The sequence below is a fragment of the Nyctibius grandis genome, chromosome 7, assembly GCF_013368605.1.
Source record: "Nyctibius grandis isolate bNycGra1 chromosome 7, bNycGra1.pri, whole genome shotgun sequence".
Classification (NCBI taxonomy): Eukaryota; Metazoa; Chordata; class Aves; order Nyctibiiformes; family Nyctibiidae; genus Nyctibius; species Nyctibius grandis.
In genome coordinates, this window is record NC_090664.1 from 32641918 (window position 1) to 32666050 (window position 24133).

Consider the following 24133-nt stretch of genomic DNA (forward strand, 5'->3'; position numbering starts at 1 on the left):
GCTTTAGAAATTGAAAAAAAAGCTTTTATAAATTAAATGTGCACGCAAAAAAAACCACAAGCAAGCATTCGATTTTAGTTATTACATGAAATTCTCATTATATCTTCCATTGAAGTACCCATTGCTGGGCCTCCTGTTAGCCTTTAACAACTTGCCCGTCCATCCCGAGTGGTCAGCTACAGATTGTACTCTTGATTCGCCCCCTTTTCATTGTGTGGGAGCTAACTTAGAACTACGTCTGTTGCATGCAGATGTTTCAAATACTGTAGTGCCTAGAATTTCAAGACCTTTAAGACCTTGATTATGAGTTTGCAAACTATAACTAAAAATTGGGAGAGAAAGATGATTTCGTATTGCCATTCTACAGAGAAATTGACTTCAAGTTAAGTGCTTGGGAAAATACAACCATTGAGTTGCAGCAATGTCCCTGTAAATCATAGTGAGAATATTTTGATCAAGTATTTTATACTGTTGGGCTTGATGTTACCGATTCTAGACACTGTTTTGTTGGTGAGGTTAAAATGAAGGCAAGATGCAGTGAACAGTAGGGGTTTGGTTTGGGTTTGTGTTTGGTTTTGTTGGGGTTGTTTTCTTTTTAAGTTGTGGTGTTGCAGTTTTGGTAAAAGAACTTGTAATGAACCATAGCATAAATCCTCTGTCCAGTGTGATACCTTGTTTGACTTTTACACAACCACCTGCAACAGAAAGAAATAAAAATGGAAATGAGAGCCCCAGTCTTCCAAATACATAAGCCGGTATGTCATTTTAATTGTCTGAATATAACTGTTTGTTCTGGTCAGCTCTATGTGCTTCGAGTGCTGCTTGGGAAGTGGTGTAGCTGCTCAGGGGGCTTATGGGCTTTGTCAGTTCACAGCAAAGCTGCTTTAATACTGACAGTGAAATGCTTCTGTTTACCATACGTTAACAAATACATTGCGGCGACTCCTGCATCCTCTTTTTTCCTGAAGGAAGAGTAAAGTCTGGTCACAACCCTTCAGCTTTCGCGATTTGTACCTGCCGAGTACGTGCGAAGGTGATACGGGTTTCAGGTGGCACCAGGCAACCTCCAGGCATGCTCCAAGTTTGAGCAGTGGCACAAAGTAGAAAATGAGTAGTGTGGGAATAGATGTATTTTAATAGATCTCTGTCTTCTGACGGCAGAGGAACGAACACTATTGTATGCAATGTTTAATTTTTAGCTCATCTTTCCAGAAACACTTTTAGAAGTTTGAAATTCAGTCATTTTCTTTTATACAACTTCTATTTTTTTAATGCATGGGGAAATTTTCTCTTTGTTACGCCTATATATATGTGTTTATGTATGACCCGCCGGTGTCACCACGCGGCACCGCCCGGCCCTGCCCTTGGCCGCCCGCCCGCGTTGCCGGGGCAGCGGCGGCGGGGAGCGGCGAGGCCGCCGCCATGAGCAGGAGGAGGCTGCAGCAGCTGGTGGGCTCGCTGGGCCGCTCCGCCAAGCACTGTGAGTCGGGGGGCGGCAGGCGCCGGCCGGCACGTGCCTCAGCGGGAGCCCTGCCTCCGCCTGAGGGGCGTTCGCGGGTCCCGGCCGCCTCCCGATGCCCCCTGTGCTCCTTCTGTGGCCCCGTCTGTGCACCGCCCACCCCCCCCGGGGGTACTTACCCCCCCACACCGTGGGAGCAGCGGGTACGGGGGGCGGGGGGCGGTCGGCTGAGGTTACCACCGCGGGCGTTAACCTGGTTCTCCAGCAATACGCTAGCGCCCGGGGTGTCCGGGCCCTGTGGCTTCCCTGTTCCTGCCCTGCATTTTTACCAGCTTACGTTATGAAATAACGTTTGCTTTGTGTTTCGGCCGGGCAGTTAATGAAAGCGAAGTGGAATGTCTGATCCAGCTCTTCGACACGCTGGTGCTCAAGTCCGGCAACCGCTTTGCTGCGGCCGGCTTCGACCGTGACACGTTCAGAGACGCTCTGCACAGCGCGTTCGGCATGACGGATGACACGATGCTGGACAGAGGTGAGACCCATCGGTCTAAAAATGATGTAAGAGTTTAGTTTTGCGTTGCTGACCCGATGAGCGTGCCTAGACAAAATAGTGCCGTCTCATCCCGGCAAGGACAGCAAAGGAAGAGTTATGCTCGGTGCTGCCGAGTAAAGGATCTTTATTTTCTTTATACGGAACAGTTTTCCCTTAGTTTAGGATAGCTCACGCTCTTGTACGAGGGACACCAGCCGGAGAGGCGGTTGTGGTGCTCTCCTGTGGCTGTTTCTATGCCCGTCACTGCAGTGTCGTGAAGGAAGAGGGCAGCACGGTGTCACTTCTCCGGTGATCCCCCCGGAGCTGCAGTCACTGGTGCCGGCGGACAGCTCTGTCTCAGGCCTGGAGATCCCAGAAAGGCATTCTGTTGGAGTGGGTTAACTTCGGGAATAGAGGTGCTGTGAACAGCAAGAACTGAAGGGACTGGGTAGGCAGTACAGGGAGATGAGAGTAACGAGCCAAATAAGCACTTGAAAATACAGTGATTTCACAGAGGGCCACATTTGCAGTTGCTGTGAAAGTCGCATGAATGGTCTCTGATGTACAGGTGTCCAGACAATGTGGAGGACGCATGAGCCTGCCATTTTTCTCAGCCTCAGGCTTCCAAGAGCCACCCCTTGGTTCAACTTTTTCCTGTTGTCTAGCAGGAGGTGTGTTTAAATGCCGACTTGTTCCCATTTTATGGAACAAGTCAAGTCTGACTTGGAAAATACCTTACATGGACACATTCTTAAAGGTTATTTTAATGCTTACATACAAGGGGGCTGATTTCAGCTTGCAAAAGCAAACCTATTGTTTGCCAATTCCAAAATCCTTGGCTCTGCATGTAGAGGTGTTCCTGTGGCAAACTTACTAATTAACATTGTAAAATATGAATTATTATAGATGTTAGTTGATGCTTTGAATTATATCTTGAAGTACTATATTACAGGCAGTACAAATAGTGACGCTGCAAGACTGAAAATTTCTTAATTCAGGGAAGGGAGAAGAAAAAAAACATTTTGGTACATGAAAGACAGGAGAAGGTTATTTTTCTTTGTATGTATTGTTTCTAGGATTACTTTCTCCAAGATTTTCTGAGACAAAAACCTAGTAATTAAAGATCCTCTTCTATATGCAAATATGCCTTAGTGTAAGGGATATTGGTTTATTTGGTTTACGACTGCATGGAAGCATACTTCCTGTAGTTCTTCAAGTCAGGAAAGCAACCAATCAAACAAAATGTCCTATCGCAGCAGGATTCTGGAGTGGGAGATCAGGAAACTGAGGGGCGAAATACCTGTTGTTGTTATGGCTTAGAAAGATCTAAGAAGGGTAATCATACCTTGATAAAAGCAGAGAAACATCTTTAGAAAAAACATGGTTTGATATTTTCATTGAATTTAAGAAAATACTCTTTTGTTCGTGTTTCCCTATTATATAAATTTTAAATGTATCTAATACACTTCCCAGTGTTCCACACTTTTGATAGAGACAACGATGGCTGCATCAATGTGGTGGAATGGGTGGAAGGCTTATCTGTATTTCTTCGGGGGACACTGGAAGAAAGGATTAAATGTAATGTTTATCTGTATGGTAGTATTTAGTAGTAATCATTGAATTAATGACTTAAATTACACGTTGCTTTTGTTATAATTTAGTAGTTACTCGTATAAAGTATTTGGTAATTGAGTTTTCTTCTGTATAGTTTAATGCAATGAAACTCAGTTCTGAAATTGGTTCTCTGAGACAGAGGTTTTTCTGTGTAAACTGCTGTTATCATAGCTGCCACCTTATTCTGTTGCTGACAGAAACTAGTATTTGAACTGAAGCTTGTTCTACAATATACAGTTTTGACAGAATATATGTTTTTGTATTCTCACACAAAATTAGAAAGAAACAAATGTAGCTCAGGGATGATTTTGGCTAAATAACACTGTCTCAAGCCAACCGAGACCTGTGCCAGCACTCATTTATTGGTACAATGGGGACACAGCAGCAGTTGCATTTTTTCGAGCAGTTCTTCAGCTTGGAAGCATCGATGGAAAAACTGAGCCTGCTTGTAAGTTGGTCATGAGAATCTCCACAGTAACGATGGAGAAAGATAGGGAAGAAAAAATAGCAAGAACTCCAGAATTTTAAGAAGCAGGAAAAAAAATAGAATAGGGCACATGGGGAAAAAAGTGTAATAGAAAAAAGAGAATGACAGCATGTTGCTTCCATAGTTCCCAGGTTGCAGCATCAGCAATCCCTAATGCACTATAGAAATTCATCTGGAAAGTGGCCAGGGGTGTCACAGCACTAGGATGTGTGCCCAGGATGTAATTCAGTATGTCAGTACAACTACAAGCAGTAAAATACGCAGCCCTGCTGTAAGCAGTGTAGAATATACTAGTGCATAGTGATACACAGTGTTGTCCATCTTAAGTGTATGCCAGTACAGTTCTTCACTGTAGACATAGTCTTTGTCAGGAAAAAAAAAATAACTGTTGTGTTCCAAAACTGAAGAGGTTTGTTTGTTTGTTTAAATAAGTTTTGTGGAGGATAGTAAAGTTTATTATGGTCATAGATTTATGATTCCAGGAAGGTAGAAACAATTAGAATTGGGCAGATACTCAAAACACTCTTACAGGGATTTTCTCTTTGCATTGAGGGATACTTCAGTTTTCTTTTCCATGCTAGTACAGCTCATTCTTCCTTTTCCTTTACTTTTCTAACCCAGCTTCTGAAATAATGAGGATGTGTTTTGTAGGTGCAAAGTCCTTCTGATATGGACAGCTGGTCCCCGCTGTGGGAAACTGGGCTTCTAAATCAGAACCTGGTTTATATTCTAAATAGATGATTTTAGAGAAGTTAAGATCTGTAAGTTAGTATGGTTTCTGTGAACTGAAGATCATTTATTTGAGCAGAAACAGATTTTAACTATGACAGGTAAATAGACAATAATTGACTAGTATGTATATCAAGATATGATATATATATTTTGTATATAAATATTATATATTATAAATGTGGCTCAGTAGATATGCTGTACAACATACCATTCACGTTTTCTGTCTATAGGTAACAGACAGCTTTAATGGTGTGTGATATAGCTTGTATGAACTTTAAATTGATTTATCTTTCAAAAAAGACTGTTTTGAGGTTTACGACCTGAATGGTGATGGATTCATTTCAAGAGAGGAAATGTTTCAAATGCTGAAAAACAGCCTTCTCAAGCAACCATCAGAAGAAGATCCTGATGAGGGAATTAAGGACTTGGTAGACATAGCTCTGAAGAAAATGGTGAGTACTTACTCATTGTGATACTTGAGTATCTTTCAAACATTCATGAACTAAACCTTAGAACATTGCTATGAGATAACGAAATACTGTGTCTGATTTACAGTGGGATTCTGAGCCATATAGTCATGTACTTGAGATAAACAAGTCTCCCAGGAAAAGCCAGAAACCTAATCCAGACCTAATGAGTCCCAGTCCAGTATCGTCACATAAAACAATTTATTATGTGAATGCATTATAAACTTTATGTATAAACTAGCCTGTGTATGTGTCCATACACACATGTGCATGCCCAGTCAAAACAAAAGCCCAGTCAAAAGTGGAAAATTCCAAAGCATAAGTTGCATTTATTCCAGTGTTAGGCATCTGGAGTGTCTTCATTATTAAGTACATGTGTTTTATCAATTGATCATGAAATGTCTTTATTCAATGTATATATTCTATTAGAATAGTAACCTCAAGGTTATTAATGTAAAACGTGTCTTACCGTGATTCATGTAGGATATCCAGATCAGCCAGGGACCATGTTTCAACATTTTCATCAATTCAAGAGATATAACCTCCCCCCATGGTGGTGTTCCAAAAATCTCACTTAAAACCAGATCTTGAATCCCAGCTCCTTTTATTTAACCTTGTCTTCTATTTTTCAAACCCACCCCTTTTGCAGAACCTCAGCTGAAAGGTCAATCTTACCCTTAGTTCTTGACAATGCTCAGTCTAGTCTCACGCAAAAAGCAAGCTATGACGCAGCAATTTGTTCATCTTTGGAGTGCTTACATGCACAGCTTTCCTGCAGGTTACATCCAAAATGAATGCCCTCATGTTCTGGGCAGTTGATAAGTGGGCTGTGCTAGTCCAAGCACAAGCACTATGCTCTAGACATAATGAATTTTCATATATGTAAGAACATATTATAAACTAATCATGTACATAGTCCTGTTTCAGCTTTTCCACAAGAGCTTAATAAAGCTTGATACGTGTTTGAAGAATGTCCAGATCTGATTTGGCTGCTGGGCAGTGTACGAGTAGGATATTGCTGGCCACCTCAAATACCTAAACAACTAATTCTTAGATATCCAAAAATGCATTTGTGGAGTCCATCGCTCAAAGAAGAAAAAAGTACTCTTTGAGCAATTGCCTGTAGGTACCATGGCATTGTGACCAAGTGTACATCCAGTCCCATGGTACCGTTTTCAAACTTAAATGGTATTTGTCATGAACATGCTCATACCCTGCTCTCCCTTGTGCTGAGGAGTGTACCCAGCCACTTCTTTTTCTCTTAAGCATCCAGTGGTAGGTTTTTCTGTTCAAGACTCTCTGTCTGCATAGCTCCTTGCCTCTGCTTTTCTGGCCATTAGAACCTGTGCTCCCTGCACGTTCACCAGCTATGATGGTTCCATGGCGTAATCTTCAAAAATTTTTATTTGCCTTGAACACTAGTCATATCTACCCATATATCTTCACTTAAAGCCTTTATTTTACATAGTTTAAAGAAGTACTTAGGCTCACCATAGCATTGTTGGTGTTTCAAGCTGCCACATCAGTAGAAACAGAAGGTTTGCAAATTGCAGAAATACTAAAAACACAAGGATGCTTTTTTCCACCCCCCCAGAGGAATATTCTGCTATGCTGAGATTCTGCAGTACGAAAGAAGTGGGCTGGCATCAGCATACTCCAGTGTATGCTTCTGGGTGCTGTACATGAAAAAGACAGGGCAGAAGTACGCCTACTACAGAAACCACTAGGGTTAAGTAGTTCCAGTCTCATGAATAGGGTGTAGGTACACTGGTTATGTAAATACACATACAGAATATATCCTAACATTTTTCTCCTACTTTTAAGTCTCTTACTTTTAATTTATCTGAGTGCACCTGTGCTTGAGATTTGTCCATGCAATTCTCAGCTCAGCCTCTTCCCATGTTCAAATTTTGCCTTCTCTGGAATTCAGTTAGCAAAGCTGTATGAGATAGTTGAGCTTGCTCCACCTTTTATAGAATCATAGAATGTCCTGAGTTGGAAGGGACCCACAAGGATCATCGAGTCCAACTCCTGTCCCAGCATAGGACAGCCCCAGAATTCACACCATGTGTCTGAGAGCATCGTCCAAACGCTTCCTGAATGCTGTCAGGCTTGGTGCCATGACTGCTTCCCTGGGGAGCCTGTTCCAGTGTCCACCACCTTCTGGGTGAAGAACCTTTTCCTAATATCCAACCTAAACCTCCCCTGGCATATCTTCCTGCCATTCCCTCGGGTTCTGTCACTGGTCACCAGGGTGAAGAGGTCAATGCCTACTCCTCCACTTCTCCTTGTGAGGAAGTTGTAGACTGCAATGAGGTCTCCCCTCAGTCTTCTCCAAGCTGAAAAGACCTAGTGACTTCAGCTGCTCCTTGTATGGCTTCCCCTCTAAACCCTTCACCATCCTTGTGGCTCTCTTCTGGACACTCTAGTATCTTCATAGTCTTTTTATACTGTGGCGCCCAAAACTGCACACAGTACTCAAGGAGAGGCCTTATGGTATGCCATAGGTAGAGGCAAATGATACAGATCTTGTCTGAGCAGAGACTGATGGCCCAAAGAAAATTATTTTTGCATGCAATCAAACTAAAAATAGAATCTGTGTCACCAAAACACCTGTTAAACAAAAACACAATTAGCCCAAGTAATCATCCTTTGCTGAAGCGTGCCCTTTCTTTTGTAGGACTATGATCATGATGACAAGCTTTCTTTTATGGACTTTGAAAAAGCGGTCAGAGATGAAAATCTTCTCATAGAAGCCTTTGGACCATGTTTGCCAGACATAAAGGTACATCAACCTCGAGTTTTTTTAAAAAATGTGCAAATACTTTCTGTGATCATTAAGGAGATGTACATATTATGGTATTAACTGTCATCACACAGGCCCTGCTGAAGTCAACTGTGAAATGCTTCAGTTGTGAGATAGATACGAACTCCGCACACACATCCCTTTCACAGCACCAGTGTTTCGTGATGATACCATCAAACATTGGTGCCAGAGAATCCAAGAACACACTGTTACTCACTGTTTGTCTGTCCTGGGGCAGCAATATAATGAATGATCCTCAATGAACACCCTCCCAGACTAAGAAAATAAGACCGTTCTCTTGAATTGTTTATCCAAAAGCTCTCCAGAAATACAGCTTTTATTTTTCTTTCTTCGGTGCCACTGGCAACACTGCCATCACCTCACTCACTTTTGGGAGAAGCTGGTAACTTTCTGAAAAAAAATAACCTTGAGAGTGTTCTTCATCCCAGAGTGTGGCACTGCAATCATTATTCTATTTGAACTGCATGTCATTCTTTAATACTTAAAAGTTGTGCCCTCATAGAGATGGAAAAGCAAAATTCTGGAATACATGCAGTGATTCCTAGAAACAGAAAAGTTTTGCAAGAATGCTGGAAACACAGCAAGTTTTCATTTGCTGGAAGCCTACACTTCCTGCCAGCTCACCTACCTGGTACGCTGGAGGACAGGAAGAAAGAGTCTTGCAGCCATGATTGCAGGCTGTATTATATCACATCAGCTGCAAAGCGGCTGTTTCCAAAATGGAAGACTTGTCCTGGCAGGCTGTCAAAAGACCTACTGAGTTTTCCCAAACCCTTGAAAGTACTCTATTTTTTACACCAGTGAAGCTTTTAAAAAGTTTCTGAACAAAATTTACATTCACTGGTCAGCATAGACATGTCTTCTGTCTGTGTTGGTGATAAGGCAGGTACACAATTCAGGCTCATCAGGGCAAGAGGTGGAAAACTCTGCTTGTTTCTTGCTTCCACTACTTGTGTCCTCTGTTCTGTACCCTACCCAACTGTTGCTTTTTTACTAGGTCTCTAGTTTCAGTGTTAAAAAGAGAACTCTATTTACATGTCCTTTCAAGCCCCAAAAGCAATTAACAGATTTCAGCTATGACATTTACATGAGGAAAACCCATCATTTACTAGCTTGCCCAGTGGGATTACAAGGGGGAATTTTAATTGTTCCCCTTGACACAAATTAAACACTCGTTTGACTTTAATATATTTTTAAAAATGTAATGAACGGTGTATTGGACAGAGACCTACCACCATAAGCGCTTTTACAAGGATTCTGCAAAGATGTGCCACAAGCCGATTCCTCATACACACTAGCACCAGCACCAACCGTGCAAGCGTCAGCATGGGACACCTTAGCCAAGCCTTGGGTTCATCCCCCCAGCGCCAGTTCTGCTGCCCGAAGGTGGCCCCGGAGCGCTCCCACCCCAGGACTGCTAGAACACAGTGCTGCTGCTATTTCCTACCACATCACCAAGGGAAACTTCACTCCTTTAAGTCATCCCAGTCGATGGCATTCGTGCTTCCAGCCAGTGTAACTCATTCTGCAGCTGGGCCTTCTTGCCCACCCTGTCAGATCGTTCCTTGGTCACACATTACCACTGCTGAGCAGTTACAATTTGAATTTCCCCTTCAGTTATAACTTTGCATGTTCTGACTTGTCTCTCACTGATGGCATCATTAATGCTATGGAATTTACTTTTTCTAAGAAGCTAAAAAGCAGGAGGCAGCCTAAGCGTAAGGACTGTCACTGCTCACACATTTCAGTTCAGCATCTTTTCTGGCTAAATTTAAATCCTTTAGTGAATTGAAAATGAACTTTCTTTTTTTATTTTTAAACAGAGCAGTATGGCATTTGAACAGAAAACTTTCCGGGAAACTCATAAAATGTAACCCCAAGTGGAGTACTGTTGCAAGAGGTTTTTTCTTCACCGTTCTTCATGGTACAGAGAAAATAGAAGCAACTTGAAACTATTACTAAGTTTTGGTATTCCTTTACTGGAAAAGCTACTGAATAAATAGAATTTACTTGTATTACTCTACCTAAGCACAGTTCTTCAATGAGTTCTGAAATATATTATAGTATGAGGTACAAAGGACAAGATTGCAACAATAATAACGTTACGCTGGTTTGTTCACTGCAATAAACAAATTGATACAATTTTTAACAGGGAATTGCTTGGAAATACAGTATAAAATAGGGAGGGTTTTTGACAGAAGAAAAAAAAAGTATTTTGACAGAAGAAAAAAAAAAGTATTTTAAACCATATCCTTTAAAAAAGGGCTGTTGGAAGATGCTGCCAGCAGTATCTATATTCTTCTTCTCTGCTTTACAAGTGGTTTGGCTGAACTACTCTCTGGGTTTTCCACAGGTGTTCTTGAAACAGAATCTGCTACCTAAATTGGGAAAAAAAATTCTTAGTAAACTGTGACCACTCCTTTTTTAATGTGAGTTTTAGAGTAAGGCCATGTCTCCAACACTGGAGTATTGGGAGGGATGTATTACTATACTCACACTTGTATTGAATTTTCCTGCAGAAAAAGGGAAAAAAATAACACCCAAGCAGCATTACACAGAAGAGAGGTGAAACTTAGAGAAGTGTTAACGGTACCAGTTTTGTATTTTAACCACACAAACTGATTTCAGATACTCAATGACAGGTGTTACAGACCTTATCACCCCTCTTTATATCAGAAGTGTATTCAAAATAAGGTTTAGTATGCTTTTTAAACCCAGGTGTTTCAGGAAGAAAACAGAAGAGAAAGGGAAAAATGTGTGTTTTGACACATATTTTAGAAATGTATTTAATACAAGGGGTGGTTATCTATTAATTTGACTGCAGAAAAGCTCCTTCAAATCAGTCTAGTCAGTTATAGTCAAGGGAGCTTTTTCATATCTTAATTTAAATGGACAGTTTTATCAGGAGTGTTTGACCTGCTAATTGATTAATATCCTCCCATAGAAGGTTACATACCTTAAGACATGCTTCTCAGCATAGAATTCGTGGTTCTGTACATCTTTTAATGCCATAAGAAGTGTTGGAGCAAAATTACATTCAACTCTGACTTCATTATTTTTCACTCCCTTTCAATCAGAAACAAGATCCAAGTACCACACTGGAGTCAGCAGGACTACCTGCAAAGTTATCGTGCCTCCCCACGTGGGAAAAAAAAGTGTAGTTTACTAAAAATCGGTTAGGACCATGCACTGACATTTATACTTCCTGAAGTGTAGTGTAAGAGATATAGAGTAGAATGGCCTGCAATATTCTGCATTATGAAAGAGTTAAATAGTAAGAACGTAGCTTTAAGTGGCAAATAAACTGATAATAGTGAATAAATGTTGAATTGTCTCAGGGTCTCTATTTTTATGGATAACAAGTACATAATACATGTTTGAAAATATCAGAACTTCCAGAAACCATACCTCTTTCAGTTTATTTCTAATTAATGTAGCTGAAGTATTCAATGAATCATCATCCATATCCACTTTAGGTATCTCTGGTAGCTGTGGACCAACAATAACTTCAGTATTGTCCGCACTTGTAGCAATGAGGGAAAACTTGTTACCTTCTTCTCTCTTCCGCTTACGTTCTTGCAGGCGAGTTGTACGAGGCATAAACCTATCAACTCCATTATCAATCTGAACTGTTCTTTGCTGCATTAAAGGAGCTGGTGGAGTACATCCTCCCGGCTGTACATTTAGAGTTAGGGACATGTTTTGATGAAAGTACCCAGAAGTTTCAGCACAATTGTTACCATACTGGGGAAATGTCAATAGGCTCTGATTATGATTCCCAGGTGGATACCCTGTGTTCTGGGATACCCCGTGACAACTTGTAAAGCAGGATGGATCCCAGTTACCAGTTGCATGTGACCCCGGTGTACTCCATGGACAGCCAGAGTTCTTTGAGACGGTCTTCTTAGGCCCCTCCACTTTCTTTAACACAAAGCAATCTTTAAAACAACAAAAAAAGTAGCTTCACTATTCCATGTCATTATTAGTTCTAACACATTAAGAAAAAACATTTAATACAATTACAGAAGCAATACCAGTGATATTTCATTCCCAGCCACCTTTTCTGTGATTCTTTTTTCTTAAATGGCACATTTCAAACTACAGTTTTCCAGCCTAGTGCCTCTGCTGGTTGTGAGGAATGCCTGAGCAGAAGTATTTCAGCAGTTTTGAGAACGTGAGGAAAATATTTCTAATGATGCAGATCAATGACTTCTTTTACCTCCAGTTATGATTTCAAGAAGGACAGGCTGTCTTGCAACATTGAAAAAGACAGGTGCTTTGATGTTAAAAATCAGTGATTTTACTCCCTTTGAGATCATTATTCATTGCACGAGGATGTTTAAAGTATTTAAGCACGAGAAAGGAGAAGCCTGTGCTTGGCCATTTGCTTATTTCTCAGCTTGCCCAGCCATCAGCGCTGCCCAGGAACTCTGCACTACAGTAGCCTTTGTACATCCAGACCACTCTTAGCATTCCTCCAGTGCCAATATATAGGCCAGAGAAATTTTTTGTTGGAGGTTGTGGTATAGTCACCTTCCTTACAAACTGTCCCTTTGGGCATGCCTGAATAAGCTGGAACAAGGGTGAAAAGATGATCCCAAATTTCCTGCCAGAGTGCTTGAGATTTCCGATACATTTTGGAAGAAAAAAAAAAAAAAAAAAAACTCAAAAAGAGAAGGAAATACTTCATTATTAAAGCTTACGCATTTGTGTATTTTAGTCTTAACCAAAAGCAGAAAGTTGCTTTGAAAAAGATAAAGCCCTTTAAATATTGAAAGATGTCTCCATTCTGCTGCAAACGTACTTAAAATGCACCTTTAAAAAGCCAGATACCAAGCATTTTATTTAATGGGCACTTTAACCAAAACCCCACCCACCACTTAAGTGAGGTGTTAAGATTCTACAGGAAATTTAATTACAAACCTCTTTGATTTGTTGCTTTTGCTATATACTTTCTTCTATCCTGCAACTTCTCCCTGGTTTCTTGGACTGTTTCAAATTCTGGAGCATAGCACACATGCAGCAAACTACCAAAGAAACTTCGTTCGTCCATTTTTTTCTTGGCCACCCTGAAGGAAATTAAATTGTATTGGCAAAACTCAGGATTTTACTTCAACTCTCTAGAATCTTAACAGATCGTAAATATAGAAGGTGTAAAAGATTAAGACAGCAAGAGGCAGATATTACCCTGTCCAATACCTTGCACACTGTAGTTTTAGGAATTTTATAAGATAAACTTCAGTAAATTGCTCTGTTGGATATTCATCTAGAGGATGATACTCTTCAATGGCACCATATAATGCAAATTGTTCAACTAATTCCTTCGTAACACCCAATGCAGGAACTCTTTGTATTAGTAAATAACGAGATTCCAAGTTGATAGTATAAACCTGGAAAAAAAAAAAAAGAATAAGAGTATTCCAAAATGTTCACATTCTTGCTGTACTGCAAAAGTAACACATTTTCTCTGTGTTTTCTGTTGTTCCTCAAATCCTCTCAGGATGCTGAAAATCCCTCTGCACTCTATTTTGACTTTGGACTCTTGCAGGAGCAGTAAGTGCACAGTTATCTGGGACCTGTTCACCACTGAGCAGGAACTGAACTCAAGCTTCTTACTCAAAGCAGAACACAAATTAAAGTTGACTCTTCTCCACCAGGTCAGAGTACTGCCATTTGCTGAGTAAAATCTCTAAGTGTCTGGCCAATCTCCTTGCAAGACTGACTAGTAACCACTGAATACGAGGCACTGTCAAAATAAGGAAAAAAACCACGGTAAAGCCTGTTGTGTTCACAGGCAGAAAGGCCACACAGGTAAAATGCAGGGAGGAAAAAAAGTACCACAACTCCTTGGGGCAGATCATGTGTGTGCAAAGATGTCTCCTCGCTACAGTGATCAAACAGCGTACGTTTTTAAGATAGATGCAAGTAAATGCTGAGAGAAGCAAGGTCTTCCCCCAGCAGGTTAGAAAAAACAACCAAACTATTCTTTTCTGTTTTGTGTGATGACTGACACATAACACAGAATAAGGAAAATTCAGTGACAGCTCACTACACACAAGTAGCTAAACCACAAGATCAAAGGAAATTAATTCTGATTTTGTTAAAAAAAAAACAAACAAAAACATTTAGGCTGCATGAGCTACACATCTTCCTCAAAAAACAGGAAATGCAGGACAAAGAGGGAACCACTCGGGAAGCCAGCTGTCAAACTGCCATCATAAGAGATACTCTCTGCAAACAAGTCACATAAATTGTTCCTGTGATAGCAGCTTCCTCCTACCTGCTGTCTTTCTCAGGTCAGCCCTAGAAGCTGCCGTTACAGCACACTGTACGTTAAGTGCACACACAAAAAGCAAAGCCAGCATTTTTGCTGCTGTAGTGAGAAGTTCCTGCTGTGCTGCAAGCAAGGCCTGCAATGCGTGGCCTTCCCCTCATCTCCCCAGGAGCTGCTGGACACCACAGCCTAAGCACAAAACCCGCCTTGCGCACACGAGTCCTGCCGAGTTCAGTGGCACGGTGTACCCAGCTGTGCATTGGCTAATAATGGAAACATCCAGCTCCACAAGTTTCCTTGCACTACTCTTAATCTTTGGTTTTATATTTTGCACAGAACTAGCCTACTCGTGCTACCTGCATTTCTAAGTGATTAATTTAGAAGATACAACGTGGGAGTTACTAGATTTACCAGACCCAACTCCAGCTATTCCTTCTGGCATCTGCTGCCTGCCTGAGCCCATGCCCCGATGCGCCTCAGCAGCGAGGAGAGAGGAAGAACAGAAAAACATCCAGAACGGGGACAGAGACTAATAAATGCCACCAGGCAGCGACACAGCTGCAGCTGGAGGAATGCAGGGAGCTCGGCTCCTAAGCAACCTGCCCCCGAGAAGCCGCAGCCAACAACCCCGGCGGCGGGCCGGACGGCTCCAGCCCGCTCCGGCGCCGCCCATCAGAGCTGAGGACGCCGCGCTCCGTGACCAGGGTCACCCCTCTCGGGTCGCGCTTCAGCACGGGCAGACCCGCGGCGCGGCCCCCCCAGCAGCACCCGGCCGCCCTCACAGCAGAGGCGGCCCTCACACGGGCCCGGGCCCGCGGAAGGCCCCGGCCGGCCCCACCTTCACGGCGCGCGGCCTCCGCCCCTCCCGGTACTTGGCGCGCGACTCGCAGACCCCCAGCTGCGCGTGGTGCTTGCAGGCATCGCCCAACCCGCCGCCGCCGCCGCTGCTGCTGCTGCTGCTGCTGCTGCTGCTGCTGCTGCTGGCCGCCATCTTCCCATGACCCACCACGCTCCGCGTAGGCAGCTCTAGCTGCTCGCCGAGAGAACAGCCAATCAGGCAACGGACAGAGCTCTCATTAGCTCCCACTGAGGCGGAAATCGACGGTGTCGATAAGCCAGACAGAAAGAGCCGAAGCCCTCGATAGAGAAGCCAATCAGAGACAAGGAATGGCTATATGCCGCGTCCGCATTGGCCGGCAGTGGGCCATACCATTCTCTCGGGGGTGACAGGGGGAAGAAGGGGGAGTTTCGGGAAGGCCGGGCCCGCCCGCCCGCCTCCGAGTAGGCAGCTCCCTGCTAGGGCGGAGCGCGCGCGCAGTGACGCCGGGCTGCAGGGCCCGGCCGCCGGCATGTGGGGCAGCGGCAATACCGGCGGAGGGGGAGCTGGAGCCGCCGCGGTGACGGTCGTCCTGAGCGGGACCCGGGACTGCTTCCTGCACTTGCCTCCCGTGCTGGCCTCTCACCTCCGCCTGCAGCAGGTACCGGGTCGGCGCCACTCGGGGCCTGGGCGGAGGGACGCCTCAGTCAGAGAGGATTATGGGAGAGCACCTTCTCCCCCTCCCCGCGGCATCCCGTTGCCATGGTGACACGAAGAGCCCTCCCCTCAGTCGCTCTGGTGACAGCGCGCGAGCCTCCCCCTGCAGTTGGGGGACCCCCCACCCAACGGGGACGCGGCTGCTCTGTGGCCATAGCAACGGGAGCCCCGCCCCCTGCCCCCGCGGCGGGGCCCAGGCGGCCCCGCAGGCGCGGCGCCTTGGGGCGGGCCCGCTGCGCAGGCCCGATCGGTGGCGGTGGCAGCGGCCCGGGGAGCTGCCCTCTGAGTCCTCATCCGTTCCGCTCAATAAATGCGGGAGAGAGAGGGATTTCTATCTCCGCGCAGACTTGCGCTGCTGGCATCGGCCTCTCGGCGCCGTGTATTCTATACCAGTTCCCACAGTAATTCACCACCGTTAACCGAATCATGTAAAAATTAACCTTTCAGGTGGGAGGTGAGGTGGTAAATCTGAGCAGAGTCATCATTCTTGCTGTACGTAAATCTTCCACTATATATTCCTGTACGGAAAGGGACTCCTGCCATGCGAAGTCCTACCAAGCACACAGATCAGTTGCAGGAAGCACACCTTAGATTTAAAATAACATTCCACACGTGAAAACAAGAGTAAACCCTGTGTGCAGCCCTTGGGCGATGAACACAAGAATGAAGGGTCTGCTAGCAGACTAGACAGCTCGGAGGAAAAATGGCAAGAATGAGCGGGTGAAGAGGAGGAGACAGGAGGGAAGCTCAGGAGTAGAGATGGCGGCCACAGTCCTGGCAAAGCTCCTCTTGGCCAGGCTGGCCTCACCCAGTGCCCGTAACCTGCGATGCCATGCTTGTTTCCCAAGGCTAAAAAGGATATTTCACAAAAGCAAAATCATCTAGACTTGTAAAAACCTGCTCTTTTTTCTTTGGGGTGGGAGAAGAGAGGTTGGTGGGGTTGCAAGAGGTTGCAAGAAATCTGGTATAAACGTCAGCTTCATGTCTACTGGGGTTTTTGGATGCTTTACAAATTTGCTGGCAAGAGAAAGGAGAAAGAAGTGCAATTGCTTTGAAGTCTTGTAGCATCATTCTGTACATAGTTTGTTACAGTGGGCTCCTTTTCCTTATTTGGGAAATAGAAATGCATAGTTATACATTTCTGTAAGATATTTGTTTGATAGACTATAATACAGAAGAAAGGAAGAGGAATTCTTTTCCTTACTTAAAAATAGTCCATAAAAATTAAAAGCTGTTTAACAGTGGAAACCAACACACACTTCTGTGTTGGGAGTTGTGCAAATAGGTAACATGGAGAAGAATTCTGAAGAAGGTCTTGGCTAATAAAAATTGGCCAGTTTGCCAGAATTAAAACAACATCTGTCATTGCTAATAGAAACACCCTTTACTAACATGTTGTAAATGCGGTAAGTTATTGTTAGGGAATATTAAAATAGGGCATGTAAATTCCAGAAAATACGTTTAATTCCTTTGATCTCTCTAATAAAATACAGTTTAGGTTGACTAGTAATTATCTTATTTAGGTTGTTTGATGTTAATTTATTTTATTTCTTTGAAACCCATAGGGCCAAGCTGTGAAAGTATCTTGTGGTCATCAGCCTGTCTTTTTGAGCTGGATGGAAATCAGGCATCGAGGTCACCAGGGTGAAAATATTGCAGAGATTAACAGACAGTTAGCAGAGAAACTTGGTGTTACAGATGGTGAACAGGTTTGAAATGCAGTCTTTTTTTTCTTATTTAAATAAGGAGTATGTTGCAAGATACCTGAAAAAGCAACAATTTACAAGTTAGCTATGACCTTGTTGTTTCATGTACTTAGACAGTTACTTGATTTATATCTGCTAATAAGAAAAGTTAACCGTCATGAAGTGTCTTAAACGTAAAAAGATTTGCTCATTACATCATTGACAATTGCCTAAATAATGTTAGGATAGGCTTGTGGGTAGGTCTTTGCAGGGTTGGAGCCACCTTCAGCAGTGCCATTAATTTTAGGAAAATACACTTTTAAGCAATTAAACAATTTGGGAATTGTGTCATGAGAGTATTTTGTCTGGAGTTCCCGTTATTTTAAACTAATTTTTGACTTACTGCATATTTCTTCTTGTTTGACTTATTTGGGGTCTAAATTTTCATCCCTTTTTTTCCCTCTTCACCATATGTCCCCGTGTGTCCTGTCTCTTTGAACACGTATGTAAATTGGCTTCGTACTCTTGGGCACTGTGTTAAACTTCTTGTAAATGATTCTTTCATTGGACAGAAGTTGAAGAGATGCTCAAGAGGCAGGCAGGGCTTTCTGACAGGGGACTATTAACATCTCAACATCCAAGGGTTTTTTTAATATTAATAGGTAGATATTTAAATGAACAAGAATAGAAAAGTATTGCTCTACACAATGTTATTTTGTAGTATATTTATATATGCCTGTTCTCTCATATGGAAAATTTTTATTCAGCATAATAGAAGACATCAAAGAGTGTGGCTCAGAGCAGTGTATTATCTTATCTCGTTTACTGTTTTAGCATATTCTCTTTAGAAATCATAGAGTCATAGAATCATAGAATGGTTTGGGTTGGAAGGGACCTTAAAGATCATCTAGTTCCAACCCCCCTGCCACAGGCAGGGACACCTTTCCACTAGACCAGGTTGCTCAGAGCCCCATCCAATCTGGCCTTGAACACTTCCAGGCAGGGGGCAATCACAACTTCTCTGGGCAACCTGTTCCAGTGTCTCACCACCCTCACAGGAAAGAATTTCTTCTTAATATCTAATATAAATCTCCCCTCTTTCAGTTTAAAACCATTACTACTCGTCCTATCACTACATGCCCTTGTCAAAAGTCTCTCTCCAGCTTTCCTGTAGGCCCCTTCAGGTACTGGAAGGCTGCTAGAAGGTCTCCCCAGAGCCTTCTCTTCTCCAGGCTGAACAAGCCCAACTCTCTCAGCCTGTCTTCATAGGAGAGGTGCTCCAGCCCTCTAACTTTACAATTTGCTAGTTCAGTGGTAAGCTAACTACCCTTTTTAGTTCTAGCAATTAATAGCCTTCAACTGAAAAACAATTGACAAAGGAAACCTAAGAAACCCTCACCCAGTTGTTGCCTGGAAATAATTGTCTGTACAATCAAATGAATACATGAATAATTGGACTCGGGAATTGCATGTTTGCAGTGTTTCATAATAATATGCTCTTCTATTTACCATGTTGGGTAAAAGATATTTCTCTCAACTTTTGCTTCAAACTGAGGACCTAGAGGAATTTAAAATTGATTGTTACTTTTATAAAAGCTTGACCTGAAATAAATCTCTCTCAGAGGACAGGTAACTAGTTTTATCTCAAGAAAAATTTACTGAAGTTTATTTTTAAATGTATGACATTATATTGTTTGAAAGTTGTTACTTTCTGTCAAGTGGAACCTTTGGTAAAAACTGACTTTTGAAATATATGTTTAATGCTTTCTGAAAAGCCTAAGCCACAACAGCTTTTATCATTCTTTCTGACACACAAGACCTTAAAACTGTTCTGTGGAAGTGGGGCTGCTTGCTGTGAAACTATTCATAAAGGAGCTGGTTTTGCTTTTGTATTGTGCTTTTTCCTCATTTTTTCAACTGTTTCTGCCTTATCTAAATTTGTGCACAACTCAATGAATTTTTCAGCATTCTAAAGTCCAGAACATTTAAAAATCGAAATTAAAAAATGCAAAGCTGATTATGTGATCAATATGCATTAAAAATTGATTGTTTGTTATCAGCCAATAAAGCTCTTGATGCTTTTCACATTCACTTCCATTCATGGTTTGTTGAAGTCCCCAAGCATGTCTAATGCAATCCATTTCCAATCCGTTGAACATACATCTTCTGCTTATGAATTACCTAGTGTTGTTAAGAAGATGTATGTTCAAAGTAATGAAAAGGCATAGTGAAGGAGATGTCAGTTTTCTAGTTGAATTAAAGATGAAGCTTTTATGTGTTTAAGAAGTTAAGTATTTTGACATGCTGTTACTTTTGCCAGGTATTTCTTGAACCCTGTTCCCATATCTCCTCCTGTCAGCAAGTAGAAGTGGAACCACTCTCAGCAGATGATTGGGAAATTCTGGTAATGAAAACTTCTCCACTGTTCACATCCATTTCTTACAGATGACAGAGATTCTGACACGAAGCAGTTTTTGCATAATGCCCCATTCTTTTCAGCCCCTAAGGAAACACTGAATGTGGTGGGGTTTAATTGTATTTTGTATTTCAAATGGTATATTAGAAAGAGGCCTAGAGTTTTTATCTTCAAATGTTAAAAATGTATGCAGTATTTAATTTATAATGATATCACATTTCCCCAGGAACTGCATGCTTCGTCTCTGGAAAAACATCTTCTTGACCAGATTCGAATAGTATTTCCAAAAGCCATCTTTCCTGTATGGGTTGAACAGCACACTCACATTTATATCAAAATCGGTAAGCAATGGTGAAGGCTCTTGTGGCACCTTGAGTAAGCTGTTTTGCAAAAGCAGATGCATTCATTGACCTGCTTTGTTCATACTCAGGTACACTTATGCCAGCAGCCCCCTGTGGGAGATTAGAACCGTGCACGGAGCTTCTGGTACGTCCCAAAACACGTGAACTTGAGGAAAATATCACCAGCACACCTTCCACAGAAAGTGACATCTTACTTAGAAGTTTTGTGAAAAATACCATGGAGCAAGAAGAAACAATAAAGGATCCTTTTGCCAAACAACCTTACTTAAAGCCAGGAGTCCTTGAACAGAGTAAGGCTGATGCAAACGTGACGTTTGGCTCAAATGTTCTTCCAAATATATGGAATTTCATAGGGAGCATTTTCTCTCACACATCTGAGCAGAAACAAAAGACTTTGTGTGATAAAGATGAAGTGATCACCTTCAAAGACAAGCTGCTGAACTTAATTCACATGGATTCCATTTTTAGAGTGTGTCAGTCTCAGCCTCCCAGCGTGCAGAATGCATCCGCCACTCATGCATTTCTGAAATGCAATGCTGTTCATGTTTTTTCATGGAATTTAGAATTTGTTGATTTGGATCCAAATCCTGTAGTATCTTACGGAACAATTAATGAGCTGCTTTCCCCAAGACAGCGTCATCAAGAAGCAAAGCAAAATCTGCCATTTGAAAAGCAAAAGCATTTGACTAGTACTCAAGACAAAAATCATTCTAATTCTAATAGCAGTCAAGCATCCAGTGAGGGATCTGTTGTTCAGATCGTTTGGAACGGATTTGAAGACCTAAAGAGTGTCATAGAGTATGGCCACAGTGGGGAAGCCCTACATGTTGGAAGAGTTTGGGTCAGTTTGAGCACACTATCTTTTGGGCTTTTTATTGGATAATATTTTCTATTGGATAACTGTGGAACTGGCTATTTAACATGCAGTTTTGGGATATAGACTTTGTGTTAAGCTCTCAAGTAGAGTATAATAGAATCAATATTTACTAGCGCTGTGCTTTGCTAAGCTGTCTCATTCTGGACTACATTACTTGCCATCATCCTCCAAGATGTACGTTGTACTCTGGGTTTCTGCACCCTTAGCATTTTTTCACCAAACGGGGAAAATTCTTCAGTGTTTCTGGAGGGAATGGATGCTTTCTTCAAAATCTGTTGGTAACCATTGTATTCATGAGAACACGGAAGTATCTACTTGCATACGTTCAGTACTGCATGATGAGATTCTTTTCATCAGTTAGCACTTTGAAATGTGCTTTGGACTCTAGGTGTCATCAAACTGTAAAGTAATAGGATCACGTGGCCTAGTGCTGCATGATGTTTCTGAGTCCTTTTTTATACTATTTAAAATACATCTTAAAAAAATAATACCAAATAACTAGCTTTTGTATAATTTAAACTATTTTAGTTTTTATATACTGTTTTGCAAGGTGGCAGAAGTCCCAGTGTGCAGACACTGACATTTCAGTTTGTTCTAATACAGCCTGCTTATGTTCTTTCTTTCCTGGAAGCACATGTGGGATCAACAAAAATAGATAAAATGCACTCCAAATCACCATTTGACTATTTTGACATAATGTACTTCTCACCATTCACTTATTTTTTTTGTGGAGAATGAGAGCAAGGGCCTGCAGTGGTCCTTACCACTAGATCTTTTGAGAGACATAACAATTTTCCAAATGCCAGCAATCATAAAGTCTTTCAGACTTAATAAACATTTATGAGATGTTTTCAATTTGGATATATGTTTAAAATAACACAGAATATTTGGAAAGTAGTTTCCTTTTTAAAAGGGTGAACTGACTAGTACAATTTAGGGAAACTGGATTTTCTCTTTCTGTGCTGCAGATGTGCTTAGTTCTGATCTGTATAATGGCCTATTTATATTTACCTCCCCATGTAAAATTAATTTTAATCAGCAAATTAGAGTTGTTATTCTTCCTCTTATACTAAAAGCATTCTTACAACATTCTAAGAATTCCTTCTAATTCTTCTTTTTCAACCTTTTGATTTTTATTTAAAGAAGTTAGTATATGGTCAGCTATAGTGAGCACTTTCACAAAAAGGATGAGGCAATTAGAAGTGTGCGTGAGAGAACAAGATTTGGATACCACAGTCAATTTTATGGTTTCCTTCTTAATTCTCTTGCAGATTACAACCAATAAACAGATTGATGATCAAATGTAGAGGTTCTATTAGTGATGAAGAAACTGATGTTGTACTATATATGCAATGTTATAACTGTTTTACTATCTCATATTTCCTTTTTCTTTGCTTTTATTTTAAATATTTCAGATTCCAGATGGTCTGAGAAAAAAACTACATACCGAAATACATTCAACAGTCCGAATTAAGTCAGTTGAATCTGTTCCTAAAATTCCTGTATCTCTTAGACTGCAACCCAAACAGAACTTAGTGAGTTGATATTCTTGGTCATGTATTTGTTAGTATATTGGAAAACTGGTAATGTTGGTCTGGTCAAGGTTGGGAGGTTTTTTTATGTTTATTTGGTTTTGTTTGTTAGATGATAGTTTGGAAGTTGTCTGTCATGTATGACATCATTCGAAAAGAATTTGGTTTTTGAGTAATTCCTTGCTTTTTCTTTTTACTGTGTAAGTCATTTAAATTAAGAAGATGCTACAATCTACTTAAACAAGGTTTATCTAGTAATACTATTTCGTATTTTCATCAATGATGCTGTAAACATCAAGCCATTGAATTTTGTTTTGCACTTGGTAAATATTTCGAATAGTTTAGCATGTTATCTGTAACGATTTTGTATTTAAAGGAACAGGCAGAGGTCACAGAGGGTGGAGGAAATGGAACTTCTGAATTTTGACTCCTAGTTTCCTGAAGCTGCTAGAGGAATGCTGTATAATACCTTTTAAACCATAGGGTCTTCCGTTATTCTCAAATTGTGAAAATTTCTGATGTCTTTCTTATTGAAAAGGTTGTTGACATCATGAAGGAGAAATAGCATTGGTAGGGAAGAGATGCATTTTCTGTTTAGTTAAGTCTCAAACAAACAATTTCAGTCAAAATAGCAACAATAATCTATAATAATTTTGTATCAGACCCTCATCTGTGGTACATTAATACTGGTTCAAACTTAGCAAATTTTAAGTGTATACACTTAAGCCTATAAAAACAAAAATGAAAAAGAAAAATAATCATAAAGAGGAAATATCCATTTTAAGTCTGCTCGGAGAAGACATGCTTATGCTCTTCAAACATTGCAGTGCCCAGTGGATTTCCCAAGAAAGACAATTGCAGTAAAATTATTAAATTTTTTTGTGTGCTGTTTAGGTTTTTACTTTCTTTCAATGCTGACGTTTTTTTCCCCTCATGCTAAAGATTTAATTTTCCAAAGTTGTATCATTGAATCCCTCTGTTTTTCAGTGCGACATATCCAGTCTTCTCAGTGAGCATCTGTGACAGTAAGAATGTACTTAGTACCAGTTCTCACAGTCTGTCAGATGTAGCTCTGGAATGACGTATTGCTTCATCATGTACTGTATGCTTGTTTCTGTGCAACACTGGGCTGATTATTTCCCATGTTAGCTGCTCCTCAAAACTTTAAATACAGCACTTCCCATCATGGCAGGGCTTATGCATGGTTTGTTCTTTATCCCCAGTATTCTGTTTTGGTTTCTTACCTGCAGAGGTATGGTTAAACTGCATTATTTTTTTTATATTAGAGTTGAAAGAAGTATTCTGTCAGTAATTTGCTAAAACTGTATGAAGTAA

At 41.4% G+C, this 24133-nt stretch overlaps 3 protein-coding genes across 7 annotated transcripts in view; 2 read left to right on the forward strand and 1 right to left on the reverse strand.

Annotated features, from left to right (window-relative positions):
* Positions 1 to 24: 24 nt before the first annotated feature.
* On the forward strand, positions 25 to 10691 carry CLXN (calaxin). Of its 3 annotated transcripts, none has more exons than XM_068404819.1 (6): positions 25 to 755; positions 1836 to 1991; positions 3465 to 3569; positions 5125 to 5276; positions 7972 to 8076; positions 9942 to 10691. In XM_068404819.1, the coding sequence occupies exons 2-6, from the start codon at positions 1964 to 1966 to the stop codon at positions 9990 to 9992; spliced, it is 441 nt and encodes a 146-aa protein (XP_068260920.1). In that variant the 5' UTR covers positions 25 to 755; positions 1836 to 1963; the 3' UTR covers positions 9993 to 10691. The 3 variants fall into 3 exon arrangements, with proteins under 3 accessions (XP_068260920.1, XP_068260921.1, XP_068260922.1); XM_068404820.1 differs by having other exon boundaries at positions 9947 to 9973; XM_068404821.1 differs by lacking the exon at positions 3465 to 3569.
* On the reverse strand, positions 10078 to 15383 carry RBM48 (RNA binding motif protein 48). Its single transcript, XM_068404815.1, has 5 exons — positions 15231 to 15383; positions 13318 to 13508; positions 13042 to 13187; positions 11527 to 12056; positions 10078 to 10496 (listed from the first exon to the last, which is right to left on the reverse strand). The coding sequence occupies exons 1-5, from the start codon at positions 15381 to 15383 to the stop codon at positions 10410 to 10412; spliced, it is 1107 nt and encodes a 368-aa protein (XP_068260916.1). The 3' UTR covers positions 10078 to 10409.
* Positions 15384 to 15663: 280 nt separating this feature from the next.
* PEX1 (peroxisomal biogenesis factor 1) overlaps positions 15664 to 24133 on the forward strand; it is a 28462-nt gene continuing 19992 nt past the window's right edge. For 2 of the 3 annotated variants that reach the window (XM_068405492.1, XM_068405493.1), the window contains exons 1-6: positions 15664 to 15870; positions 17492 to 17635; positions 19932 to 20015; positions 20254 to 20368; positions 20458 to 21230; positions 22682 to 22801. In XM_068405492.1, the coding sequence (XP_068261593.1) occupies positions 15742 to 15870; positions 17492 to 17635; positions 19932 to 20015; positions 20254 to 20368; positions 20458 to 21230; positions 22682 to 22801 (1365 nt within the window). In that variant the 5' untranslated portion in view covers positions 15664 to 15741. The remainder of the gene's footprint in view (positions 15871 to 17491; positions 17636 to 19931; positions 20016 to 20253; positions 20369 to 20457; positions 21231 to 22681; positions 22802 to 24133) is intronic. The other variant, XM_068405494.1, reaches the window with a different exon arrangement.

Coding starts and splice junctions, on each gene's coding strand:
- CLXN (XM_068404819.1), top strand. CDS start 1,964: ATGACGGATGACACGATGCTGGACAGAG. Junction 5,277..7,971: donor ACATAGCTCTGAAGAAAATG/GTGAGTACTTAC, acceptor TTTCTTTTGTAG/GACTATGATCATGATGACAA. Junction 8,077..9,941: donor CATGTTTGCCAGACATAAAG/GTACATCAACCT, acceptor ATTTTTAAACAG/AGCAGTATGGCATTTGAACA.
- RBM48 (XM_068404815.1), bottom strand. CDS start 15,383: ATGGCGGCCAGCAGCAGCAGCAGCAGCAGCAGCAGCAGCAGCAGCAGC. Junction 13,509..15,230: donor GGAGGCCGCGCGCCGTGAAG/GTGGGGCCGGCC, acceptor TTTTTTTTCCAG/GTTTATACTATCAACTTGGA. Junction 12,057..13,041: donor AAAAGCAACAAATCAAAGAG/GTTTGTAATTAA, acceptor GTTGTTTTAAAG/ATTGCTTTGTGTTAAAGAAA.